Source organism: Odocoileus virginianus, chromosome 2, assembly GCF_023699985.2.
Source record: "Odocoileus virginianus isolate 20LAN1187 ecotype Illinois chromosome 2, Ovbor_1.2, whole genome shotgun sequence".
Classification (NCBI taxonomy): Eukaryota; Metazoa; Chordata; class Mammalia; order Artiodactyla; family Cervidae; genus Odocoileus; species Odocoileus virginianus.
In genome coordinates this window covers 100,601,457-100,613,945 of record NC_069675.1, presented here as the reverse complement: position 1 = coordinate 100,613,945, position 12,489 = coordinate 100,601,457, and the positions used below count along the sequence as shown (strand labels likewise).

The 12,489-nt window shown below is 57.4% G+C and overlaps 1 protein-coding gene across 1 annotated transcript in view; it reads right to left on the bottom strand.

The window, feature by feature from the left end:
- OLFM1 (olfactomedin 1) overlaps positions 1-2,809 on the bottom strand; it is a 37,637-nt gene extending 34,828 nt beyond the window's left edge. Inside the window, exon 1 of the mRNA XM_020879449.2 lies at positions 2,352-2,809. Coding sequence (XP_020735108.1) covers positions 2,352-2,417 — 66 coding nt within the window. The 5' untranslated portion in view covers positions 2,418-2,809. The remainder of the gene's footprint in view (positions 1-2,351) is intronic.
- Positions 2,810-12,489: the final 9,680 nt, after the last annotated feature.

Sequence of the window (12,489 nt, the reverse complement as noted above, 5' to 3'; positions counted from 1 at the left end):
AGCGGCCCTGGAACCTCGTGTCCACGTTCTTTGGAAGGGCCCTGAGACAGAGGGTGGGGCTGTGGAGGCAGCTTACTTGAAGGGGGAGAGGAAGAGGGTGGGGGGAGATGGAGTCCACCCAGGCCGGTCACCACTGCCCTGCCCTCCTTGTCCCGAAGCCCAGAGGTGATTCCCTCATCACACGTGGAGGGACCATCGCTCCTGACGCCAGGCAGTGTGGCTTCCCAGAGGTGGATCCCTTTGGGATCAAGAAAGCAAGGGTCTTGGGTAGGGGTGGCCCCAAGAAGCTCTCAGATTCACAGCAGCCCTGTACCTGTAACCCCCCAAACCCAGTCCCCTCCTCAGAGGTCTGACAAAGGAGAGGCGCCTGGCCTGACCCCAGAGAAGCCCCCTGGGTGGGACCAGGGCAGCCGGGATCTCTGGAGCCGGTGGCTAAGCCAGCCACTCTCTGACTGCTTCACAGACGTGGACCGGTTAGAGCAATCTCTGCCAGTTGGGCCTCGGCTCTAAAATCCCACTGCCATCAGGGATACTAGGCTTCCGATGGAAGATTCTCAGAGCACAGACTCAGAGGCAGGCCGGGAGGGTAGGGCCCTGCCTCTCGGCTGTGTAGAGGGAGGCGTTCCCTTGAGGGATCCTACAGTTCCCTTTGCAAACAGGAACCTTTCAGAGAAAACAGCATCATCTCCATTCCTGGCCCAGGGGGCCTTGGGGAGCTGACCAGGGTCCTGAAGGGACGGTGTGGCTGCCCCTGTGAGTGCGGGGGCTGGCCACACTTGGACGTCCAGCGCCAACCGCGTGGACAGGCGAGGGCTCGCGCCACCCAGACAAAGCTTCCAACCCAAGCTAGACCAAAAGTTTCTTCCAACAACAGGGGATCTTTAAAAAGACCGAGAAGTGAACCTCTGGAGGAGGGCTGGGAATGGAGACTCAGGGAGCCTGGAGGTGAGGGCTTGGAGGGCCTGAGGGTGGTCGCCTCCAGGGCACCCAGACCCGCCGTCTCCTCCCCGAGATGTCTGAATCAGGCACATGCCTCCTGGCTGCTTTCTGCCGTGTCTGCCCGTGTGTGTGGAGTGGGAGCATGTGTGAGCGTGGGCACGTGCATTCATACCGTGTCCACTCACAGAGCCCGAGCCTGCCCCTCGGCCAGGCCTTCCCCGCAGCCAGGAAAACTCTCCCGGAGACGGGCGGACCCTCACCAGGGTGCCTGGCTGACTGCCTGCGTGGCACCAGCACGGTCTCCCAGTGCAGCAGGACGCAGACCCTCCCGGGCTGGGGCCGGGCCGCACACTTCCCGCAGAGCCAGGCAGCCGGCAAGCGCTTCCCGGGGAACACAAGGGACGCTCATTCCAGAGCCTTCTCCTGTGATCCACCTCTCACCCTCTCTCCTCTCTTTTGTTTCCTTTTATTCTGGGAGGGAGGGAGGCGCAGAGGGAGGAGGGAAGAGAGGAGGGCTGGGGGCAGCTGGCGCCTGGGGCCAAGCTCCTGGCAGCACCCCCCCCCCCACCTCCCGGACTCGCAGCTGCAGAGGGCATCTCCCGGCTCAGACCGTGGCACAGAGGCGCCGTGGAGAGGGCATTTTAATGTCACTCTGAGCGGCCTGGCTCCCGAAGCTGGCAGCCTCTTGCCAACACCCTGGTGCCAAAGCGACACCCCAGCCTCGGCGCGCCAGCCCCACCAGCTCTCAAATGCATTTTAAAATGGAGAATACCAGCCCGAGACAGGCTCTCTACTGATACATTGTTTAGGGGTGGCGAGTCCACTTAAGATGCCCAGCGGTCCCCACACACTCTGGCCACTCACTTCATGCCACGCATGTGGCCACAACCTCCCCCCCAAACCTGCACATGGAAACCACAAGGTACCCCAGCCTCAGACACACGGCCTGCCCTCCCTAGTCTGGTCTCCCCCGCACCATGCCCACCGCCAGCTCGGGAGCCCCAAGGGCAGCAACTGTAGCCAGAGGCAGGGATGCAGGGGCGGGAGTTGGGTCACATCCACCTCCGAGCGCGCCGGCGGCTCGGACCGCCTGCTCGGTCTTCCGCCCGGATGACAATAGGCGCCAAACGGCCCCCTCCGCCGCCCTTTGAACTTCTCAGTAGGGAGTGGGCAGCCGGGGCGTCCAGGAGGAAGGGCTCGGGGCTGACGGTCTTGGGGGACAGAGCAGCAGTCTGGGGTCAGCCTGCACCCCTTCCTGCATCCCAGCTGCAGCTGGTCCCCTCCCCAATCCCGCGGCCGCGCGCCCGGGCCGGGGGGCGCCGGGCTGTGCGGAGCGGCTCCCGACTTTGCCCGGCCCCGGGCCAGGCGGGCGCCTCGCACGCAGGGAGGAAAATGGCGTTGGATGCACGTACTTGGGTGAGTTCGGTGCCCATCAGGATGAGGAACAGGAGGCTGAGGAGCTTCCGGGCCGGTTGCATGTCTCGCGGCCGCCTCCGACGTCCTGGCGTGCGGGGAGCCCTGGGTGCTCGGCGGCCGGCGGCTGCGTGGACGCGGACGCGCTCCCGGTCTGCGGGCTCCGCGGCGGCGCCCGGCCGTGTCCCCGCGCCTTCAGCACCCGGAGCAGGCGGCGCGCGGGGTCTGCTGCGCGGAGCCTCCGCTCTGCATCTCCGGCGCGTCGAGCGGCTCCGCGGTCGCCGGGCGGGGCGGGCAGCCCCTCCGCCTCTCCTCGGCCCCTCCTCCTGACGGCCCCGCGCCCGCAGAGCTCGAGCGCGCGGCTGGGCGGCCCGGGTGCCAAAAGTTTGCGGGGAAGGGGCGGGGGCCGGGAGGCGCAGGGGCACCCGCGCGCCACGCTCACGCGCGGGGGTGGGGAGGGCGGCGGCGGGGAAGCCGGGACAGGATGTGACATCAAGCAGGCGGGGGAAATTTAACTGGGAGGGAAAACTCCATCCTGGCTGGCCTGGCGGCGTGGCTCCAGGCCCCTGGCCTCTGGGATCCCGGCCCCCTTGCCCTCAAAGAATGGACGCAGAGCAGGAAGGGGCGCAGGCCGAGGATGGAAAGGCTGGCCATCTCCCGGAGGTGTCCTTGGAGGTGAGATAAACTGAGGCTGCGAGCCGGGAGGGGTGATGGAGGAGAGCTGAGGGGGATGGACCCAGAGCTGGAAAGCGGGTGGCCGGTGCTCCTCGCAGGTCTCCTTCTGTCCTCCGGGTGCCTCGCAGGAGAGCCGGGAGGGAGCAGATGTCGCCTGCAGGGGCTTCTGCCCCAGGTGGGCCTCTTGGGTGAGGGTCTGTGCTTGTGTTTCTGGTTCATGGGCATACGTGGGGGCGGGCGTGCACAGGTGTGTGCGTCTGCATTGGGTGTTCAGATGGAAACAGACCCAACTCTGCCTACCCGGGATGCCTTCGCGGAACCAGGCGCCTAGGAGAGTTCGGTGGGCCTCCAGACCCCGACCTCGGCCCGCTGTCTTACCCAGAGGCCTGGACTTGCCCCTCCAGCTGTGAGGAAATGCGCTTTCTTCCTGGCCCCTCTCTGTGTGAGCCCCACACTCTCCTTTCGCAGGCATTCCCAGCCCAGATCCAAGCCTTAGACCCCACCGTCTCCATTATGTGCCCCATCTGAGGGGAGAAACCCTAAGCACCGCCGTTTTCTGAGAAGCTATGCTGGAAATAGGTATTAGGAAACCTCCCTCTTACCTCTTTCTCAGTGTTTAGTCTTCGGAAAGTAAACTCTGAGAAGGAGATATCTAACAGCTGATAATCACAATGCAGAGCGTCAAGGGGTGGGGTGATCCAGGTCTCTTCCGTCCCAGGTGGGGAAGCTGGAGCCTGGGGGCGTAACCCACATGGGATCACCAGAGCAGGAGGCCCCAGAGCAAGGCTGCTGATGTTTTTCAGTCACTCAGTCATGTCCATCTCTTTGCGACCCCATGCACTGCAACACGCTAGGCTTCCCTGTCCTTCAGTCTCTCTCGAGCTGGCTCAGACTCACGTCCACTGAGTCAGTGATGCTATCTCACATCTCATCCTCCATTGTCCTCTTCTCCTCCTGCCTTCAGTCTTTCCCAGCATCAGGGTCTTCTCCAGTGAGTTGACTCTTCACATCAGGTGGCCAAAGTATTGGAGCTTCAGCTTCAGCATCAGTCCTTCCAATGATATTCAGAGTTGATTTCCTTTGGGATTGACTGGTTTGATCTTGCAGTCCCAGGACTCTTTAAGAGTCTTCTCCAGCACCACAGTTTGCAAGTATCCATTCCTAAGTGCTCAGCACTCTTTATGGCCCCAGCCTCACATCCGTATCTGACTCTTGGATAAACCACAGCTTTGACTCCACGGACCTTTGTCTGCAAGGTGATGTTACAAATCAAGGCATGCATGTGTGCTAAGTTGCTTCACTTATGTCTGACTCTTTGTGACCCCATGGACTGTAGCCCACCAGGTTCCTCTGTCCATGGAATTCTCTAAGCAAGAATACTGGAGTGGAAATATATATTTTACTATATTCAATTTTTACAGTTAAAATGATGATGTGATATACCAAAACCATTGGATTGTATACTCTAAGTGGGTCAGTTGTATGGTTTGTGAATTTTATCTTAAGAAAGTTGTTTTAAAAAGTTACACAGACTCATTATTTTTATTGCTTGTGAAGTTAACATACAAAGAAGAACGTAGCAGGAGAGACAAAAGCCCGCTGCCCAGAACAGGCGGTGTTGGGGCCAGGTGGGGGTGATGCAGACGGTTTCCTGGGCGTGCAGAGGAAGAGCTGGGAAGAAGTGTTGGGTCTTGTCCCCTAAAACCAAATCTGACTTCTGGCCGTGGGGGTCACCCTTCCGCGCCCACCTGTTCTGCGGGGGCATCAATGAGGCGGTCCCTACCTGCCAGCTGCAAACAGTGAGGGAGCTGCTGCCGCAGAAATGCCCAGGAAGTGCCAGGCACACAGGCTGGAGGCCGAGGACAGATGAGCAGAGCTGATGTCACCCCCACGCGCTTTGTAACCTGGAAATCCTAGCTTGTCCTTGAACCTAACAGAGGCTGGGAAGACGAAGTCAAACTCAAATGTTGTTAACTAAAAGCTCGTTTATCTTCATGGCACGAAGCTACGATCTCCTGGAAGAACCCTGTGATTGGAGGAAGGAAGCGTCTCTGCATTTCAGGGCTCAGTTTGCATCACCAGGGATTATCATGTTCTTATTCACTCCTGCCAACCAAGTCTCCTTATAGTCGGGCCTTGTTCTGGTCCAGCACCCACCCCGGTGCCCCCACCAGCCCCTCCTCAGTTCTCTGCTCCCGACCACTGCTTTGGGGTTGGCCAAAGCTGGGGTGCAAGGTGGCCACGGCCCGGGGTGTGGCCACACCTCTCTGCTGACCAGTTTAGACTCCAGTCTTCTCACCCAGTGACTTTCCGCCTGGCAGACCGCGAAGCCCCCAGAGCAGCGGCTCCAGGTGGAATCAGGCTGGGGGCTCCGCCTGTGTGTCCGGCAGCCGGAGCAGCCTCTTGCCCCTTTGTGCCAGCCCTGAGCCCCTTCAGCTGGTGCAGCGGGTCCCGGGCACCCCCTCTCCTTCCGTCCGTCCTGATGGAACTCGGGCCTGAGCTCGGGAGGAACCGACTTCCTGCTGAGACTCCTCAGGACGCCGCCAAATCAATCGATGGGTCTCGCGCTCCTTTAAGACAGGCCTCCTGCTCCCTCCGCCAGGCTCCTTAGAAGGTGACAGAGCGGTTGCCTAGGCGACAGCACTGCCTCTCCCCGCTCCTCCCTGCAAATTTCCTAGCAAGAGGGGCCCAGCCCACACGAGCTGTCCGGCCTCCGTGCTCAGAGCTGTGGGCTGCCCGCTGCCCCTTCTTCCAGGCACAGAGCCCAGTTCCCCCCACCGCAGACCTCCACTCTCCCTTCTCAGCCTCCCTGGGTGCCCACTGTCCTTGTTGAACTGACCCTCACGGATGGCAGGTGTTGACCGAGACCCACTGCATGACAGGCCTGGCCAGACAGAGCTGGTCTCCGGCTGCAGGCACCAGCGGGCACTCACCGGTCATGGGCTCAGCCTCGGACCGGGCGGCTGGCTTCTAATCTTGGGAGGTCATCTGGGCAGGGGCGGTGGCCGGTCCTGGATGCGGGGCAGTGTCAGGGTGGAAGTGGGGAGCACGCAGATGACCCTTTCTCATCCCTGCGGTGCGCCCAGCTCTGCCGAGGGCTGATACAGCTTCTCTCAGGAAGCCCCAGGCCTGTGGGAGGTGACGGTCACACTGCCGCCGACCATCCATGAGCCGGGGGCACTGAGACCCCCGATCCCTTGGCTGCAGCCCCGGCTACACCCCTGCTCTCACCGCCCCTCCCCTCTGCCCAGCTGGGCTTCTGGAACCATCCTTGGTGCCACTCTCGGCGCTCAGCCCCTGGCCGTCCCCATCCTGGCTGCTCCCAAACGGCTCCCGGGACCGCTCGGATGTTTCCCGTGAATTCGTGACCTCCCCCCAAGGACACCCAGCGCGCCCAGGGGTCCTGCCTCAGCCCCTCTGAGCTCAGACCCTCCCAGCTGCCGTCACCGGCGTGGTCCCCTCCTCGCATGGCCTGCGCAGCTGGGGCTCCCACCTGGAGGTCCACGTCCGGGGCGGGGCCTGCTCTGTCCCAGTCCGTCTGCCCCCCAGCCCCACCCTGCCCCCGCCATTCCCACGGCCCAGGAGGGTGGCCGTCTGCTCCCGCTTATTAAGCACGCCCTTTCCCTTTCTTCCCTCCCGCATCGCCCCACCTCCCCGTCCCCTTCACAGAAACAGGCTCTTCGCTCCCCGTGTCCACGGCTCTCCTCCTGGTCTCTCCTGGCCCCCAGCTCAGGCCGCCAATCCCAGCTGCTGAAGGAGGGCCTTCATCTCACGTGGAGACGTCAGCGGCACTCCAGTGCGGTGGTGCCCCCTCCCTGGAGCCCGCCCTCCCTCCGGAGCCGCTGCCCACTCCCCGCGGTCCTCCCCGTATTCCTGCCTCCCAGGGGTCTCTGCCGGTGCTTCCTCCAGGCCACGGCAGTGACCACATGTCTGTGACGCCCGCAGACTCTTCCCTGAACCCTGGACTGGGAGCCGGCTCCCAGCCCGACAGCTCCCCGGCCGCTTAGTCACAGCGGCCCTGACACAGCTCCGTGGCCCCGAGCATCCCAGCCCAGAGTTCCCAGGAGCAGCAGCCACCCCCCCTTCCTGCCGCTCAGACTAACTCGCCAGGAGCGATGCCGGCCTCCCTCCGGAGGCTCCAGGGTCCTTCCTGGCTTTCAGTTGCTGGTGGTCTGGTGCCTGAGCTCCTTGGCTTGTGGCCGCGTCGTCCGAGGCCCACATCCTCACGCTCTCTGCTCCGCCTTCACCTCCCCTTTCCCACTGTGGCTGTGAATCTCCCCTGGCTCCCTCTTTCAAGGACACTTGAGGTTGCATCGAGGGCCACCTGGATAATCCAGAATAGTCTCCCCACAGCGACATCCTTACCTTGATCCCAGTTCCAAAGACACCTTTTCTGTATGAGGTAATGTTGGCCGGAACGGTTAGGGTGTGGACGTTCTTTTGGACTGTCATTGTTCAGCCTAGAGCAGGGACAGAAAACAAGGAAATAGAAAGCTGGGTAAATATTGCCTGTGGTGGGTGCTGTGGGGGTAAGTAAGGGCCAGGAGGCTCTGGGGAGGGCCTTTGGGAGGGAGGTGGCCAGGCAAGCCCCCTGAGGAGCCCGTGGGGCGGGAGGCAGCATCCCGTGGTGACTTTGGCGGGGGAGAGACGTCGGGCATGGGCGGAGGGAGAGGGGACTGGAGATGGACCGCAGGGGCAGGAGCTGGCAGGACCGTGCCCGCCACGGCGGTGCTTTTAGAATCTGTTCCCATGACGGGGCGGCCAGGCTTGGGGGAAGGGAGGTGACCGGGTCTGGGTGCATTTGGAGAACTCTGCCTCCCTGTAGAGAAGGGAGGTGGGTGGGGGTCAAAGTGGGACCCGCTGAGGCTGTTGCCCTGGGCTGGATGAAGGATCGCATGAGTGATGACTGGGCTTGGCTGAAGGGGACGCGTAAGGCGTGGATGGAGGCGTGGATGGATGGGACCTGCTGACCGCTGGGTGTGGGGCTGGGGAGTCAAGCGTGGTTTGGAAGCTGGCTTGGGGCTCTGGGTGGGAACTGGGCTTTCCCTGCAGGGGAGATGCGAAGACAGTGGGTAGGGCAGTCAGGGGCTCTGGGTGAGAGGCCTGGGAGGAGATGCTGGGGGTGGGGCACGCTGAGTCGGAGGCTTGGTGGGGGCTGCCTGGGGTCCGCTGGGCTCTGTGAGCAAAGGGGTCAGAGGGACCGGGCCGCTGGGACAGGCAGAGGGAGCCGGTGTGAAGCCAGGTGGGCGGTCCCCTCCCCGAGGCCCGGGCGCACCGCTCGCTGCCCCTGTGGGGTTGCCCCTGCTTCTCACCTGACCGTCCTGCCCAGCTCCCCAGCCCGGGCCTGGCTGGCTCCTGTCGAGAGGTTTCCACCCTGGTAGCCCACCCCGCACCCAGCTTTCCTCCTGGTCAGAGAAGGGGGGATGGTGCCGTTGTTAAAGCCGCTGTGCTTTGCCGCACTGGGGCCGCATGCATTGAAGTGTGTTTTCACTGTGTCTGTATCAGTCCTGGGTGTTCACTGGAACGACTGATGCTGAAGCTGAAACTCCAATACTTTGGCCGCCTGATGTGAAGAACTGACTCATTGGAAAAGACCCTGATGCTGGGAAACATTGAAGGCGGGAGGAGGAGGGGACGGCAGAGGATGAGATGGTTGGATGGCATCACTGACTCGATGGATGTGAGTTTGGGTAGACTCTGGGAGTTGGTGATGGACAGGGAGGCCTGGCGTGCTGCAGTCCATGGGGTCACAAAGAGTCAGACACAACTGAGCAACTGACCTGAGCTGAAGTGATGTTTAAGCCGCACTCCTTCTGCCTTTTCAGTGAGGAAACCGAGTCCGCAGATGCCCAGCGCGGCCCCAGGTGCCCGCAGAGCTGCCTGGCACGGCTCAGCCCCCTGGCCCTCTCGTCCCCCACACTGCTCTGCTGGGATCGGGTCAGCACTGCCCTGCACCCCCTCTGAGCACGGCGACCTCCTTCCCAACTCCACCCTTGCGTCCAGGGACCACCAGGGACACAAGGATGCCTGAGAGCTCCCACCTGCCAAGCAGTGAGCGCGGGCCCGACCGGGGCGACACGCTGTGTCCCGTCTCCTGCCGTGGCCTCGTTTTTCACGTGGGGAGACTGAGGCAGGAAACGGGGGGTCACTGCCTCAAACCCGGGACCCCCAGGATCCAGAGTTTGCTCCCCCCCGGCGGCTCCCCCCTCCACGTGGGGCCACACTCAGCCCCACGTCTGCGTCTGTAGAGACACTCAGACACACTCTCAAATCTGCAGCTTCACCTGATTGTCTGGCTCCCCTGGGTGCAATTTGAGAACAAAGATGGCAAAGGAAGCAAACACGCCAGCGAAGCTCGTAGTTTAGAGAAAAGGCAAAATGAAATAAGGCACATCCGCTTCCGCGGGTTCCCCGTTAGCGTTTTGTCAGCAGCGACAACCAAATGAGACAGTCTGAAAGTCAGTCCCCCACCTGCTGTTCAGGGAAGATCTCCCCAAGGGAACCTCTGGGCCATGGCGATGCGTGGAGACCAAGCAGGTAACTAACTGCTTGACCTCTGGGACTGCTTCCAAGAGCCTTTGTTTCTCGTAAGAAAGCAGGGCTGCCAGAAGCCGTGGTGGGAACTGAGACCGAACCCGGGTGCTTTCGGGGCTTGCGAGGTGCTGGCCCCAGCGCAGGGCTCATCGGGGGCTTCCAGGGGCCGTCTGTCTCCTGAGTGAGGGATCCACGGCGCCAGCATCACCTTTTCTCTTGGGGCTTGCCTGGAGGGCACAGGCTTGGAGGCGTGCGGGACGGACCACAGACCCTGAGCCCCAAGGTGAGGGCCGCTGGTCCATGCTCCTGTGAGGATAGCGTAAGCAACTATCCCACCCCCAAGGAGAGACTGGACCGCTTCTTTTCAGGTCTGCAGGCGCTGACTTCTGTTTCCATCTGCAATGACTAGACCCTCCAGGAAATGGTGCAGAGGGGCCTTGAGAGCAGGAATCCTTGCCTCATTCCCAATCTCATGGGGATAACGTTTACCATCATTGAGTGTGACATTAGCTTAGACTTCACATCCTCACCCTGTATTGCTCTATCTGAGGTCCCTGAGAGTTTTGTTATGATTGGATCTTTAATTTTGTCAAATGCTTTTTCCTGTATCTATTACAATGATCCTGTGAGTGTTGATCTTTATTCTGTTAATATGGTAAATTACATTGATTGATTTATGAGTGCTAAACCATCCTTGTATTTTGAGATAAACCTTGCATAATTGTAATGCATTGTCCTTTTTAAATGTTGCTAGATTTCCTGAGTTGCTTATATTTTATTAAGGACCTTCTTGTCCACAGTCATGAGAAATATTGGTTCGCAGGTTTGTTGTTTTTTTTTTTTTTGCAATGCCGTTGTCTGCTTTTATTTCAGAATTATGCTGGCCTCATAAGGCAAGTTGAAAAGTTTTCCCTCTTCTTGTGTTATCTGAAAGGATTTCTGTAAATTTGATGTTACACCTTTTTGAAAGTTTGGTAGAATTCACCAGTGAAAGCTTCAGGGCCTGGAATTTTCCTGGTGGGAAGGTTTGTTTGTTTTTACTTTAAAAAACTAACTTTAAAACATAACTATAGAAATATTCAAATTTTCTCCTTGATCTAGTATAAATCTGGGTAAGCAGCATTTCTGGAGGAATTTGTCCTTTTAACCAAAGCTGTTGGATTTGTCAGCATAAATTTCCTCGTGACATTCCTTTTTTGCAATATTCATCATTCAATTTGTTTATTTGGCTGCTCCTGGCCTCACTGGCAGCACGTGGGGCTCCATTGCACCATCTCAGCATGTGAACTCTTAGCTGGGGCACGTGGGGTCTAGTTCCCCAACAGGGATCAAAGCTGGGCCCCCGGGACTGGGGGTGTGGAGTGTCAGCCAGTGGAGCACCAGGGAACTTCCATGATATTCTTTCATTAATTTTTAATGTTATTTAATTTATTAGCATAAAGTTACTCATACTGTCTTCTTCTTATCTTTTTAAGATCTGAAATAGCACTTATTCTTTTAACCCTGATATTGATGATCTGTGTTTTTTTTCTCATTTCAGGGGGTTAGTCTTACTAGAGTTTTGTCAGTTGTTTGATCTTTTTGGAGAATCAGCTTTTGGTTATTAACTGCTGCTATGTTTTGTTGGTTTCTTGTTTCCTTGATTTCTTTCCTTATCTTTGCCTTTTCTCCTTTTTGTTTACTCTGGGTTGATTTTGCCCTTCTTTTGGTTTGAGGTAGACCCTTAGGTCACTGACTGCAGTCTTTATTCACGTCTGTTACAAGCCCTTCAAAGGTATACATTTTCCTCAAAGCACTGCTTTAACTGTAGCTCGTAAACTGTCATAAGCTGTCTTTTCATCATCGTTCAGCGTGAAGTATTTTACACTTCTCATTGTATTTCTTCCCTGAGCATGGATTACTTAGATGTTGTTGATATCCATATGCTTGGGGGTTCCCTAGATATCTTACTATTTCTTGATTTCTAATTCAGTTCAACAATGATCAGGAAGGGATTCCCCGGTGAGTAAGTGGTAAAGAATCTGCCTGCCAATGCAGGAGACACGGGTTTGATCCCTGGGTCGGAAAGACTCCCTGGGGAAGGAAATGGAAACCCACTCCAGCATTCTTGCCGGGGAAATCCCATGGACAGAGCAGTCTGGTGGGTGCAGTGCATGGGGTCGCAAAAGGGTCAGACATGACTTAGCAGGTAAACAGCTTCAGTGGTCGGGAAACAGGCTCTGACTGACATCAATTCTTTGACATTTTGTTCACTCGCTGTGTGGCTCAGAATATTGTCTGTCTTGGTAAGCAGACCGTGTGCACTTAGGGAAAAAACAGGCATTTTTCTTTGTTGGGCAAAGTGTTTGACACCTATCAACTATGTCATGGTGATAGATAGTGCTGTTCAGGTCTTCCAAGTTTTTATTGATTTTTTTCCCTCCAGCTCTTCTATCAGTTTTTGGCAGAGGAGCATTAAAACATTTTACTACAGTCATGGAATTACACTTTTCCTTCAGCTCTATAGGTGTTCGTTTCATGTATTTTGATGCTGTTATTATTAGCTGGACACACATTCATGATTGTTGTGGATGAATCTTCCTGATGAAATGGCCCTTTTATCTTCATGATAAAGATATCCATCTCTCCCTTGTGCCAACATTCTTTGTCTTGGTGTCTATTTTATCTGATATTAATAAAGCTACTGCAACTTACCTGTAGTCTATGCATGGGATATATGTTTTCATCCGTTTACTTTCAACTTGTTTTTGTCTTTTTTAAGGTGCTTCTCTTACCAACAATATAGAGTTGGGTGGGTCTATGATACTTTTATTTAGAGTACTTATTCTGCTCATATTCATGTGTATTGTTTTATATTTTTCTGTTTTTCCTCTTCTTTGTTTGTTATTGTTGTTCCTTTCTTTCTTTTGGATTATTTGATTATTTTAA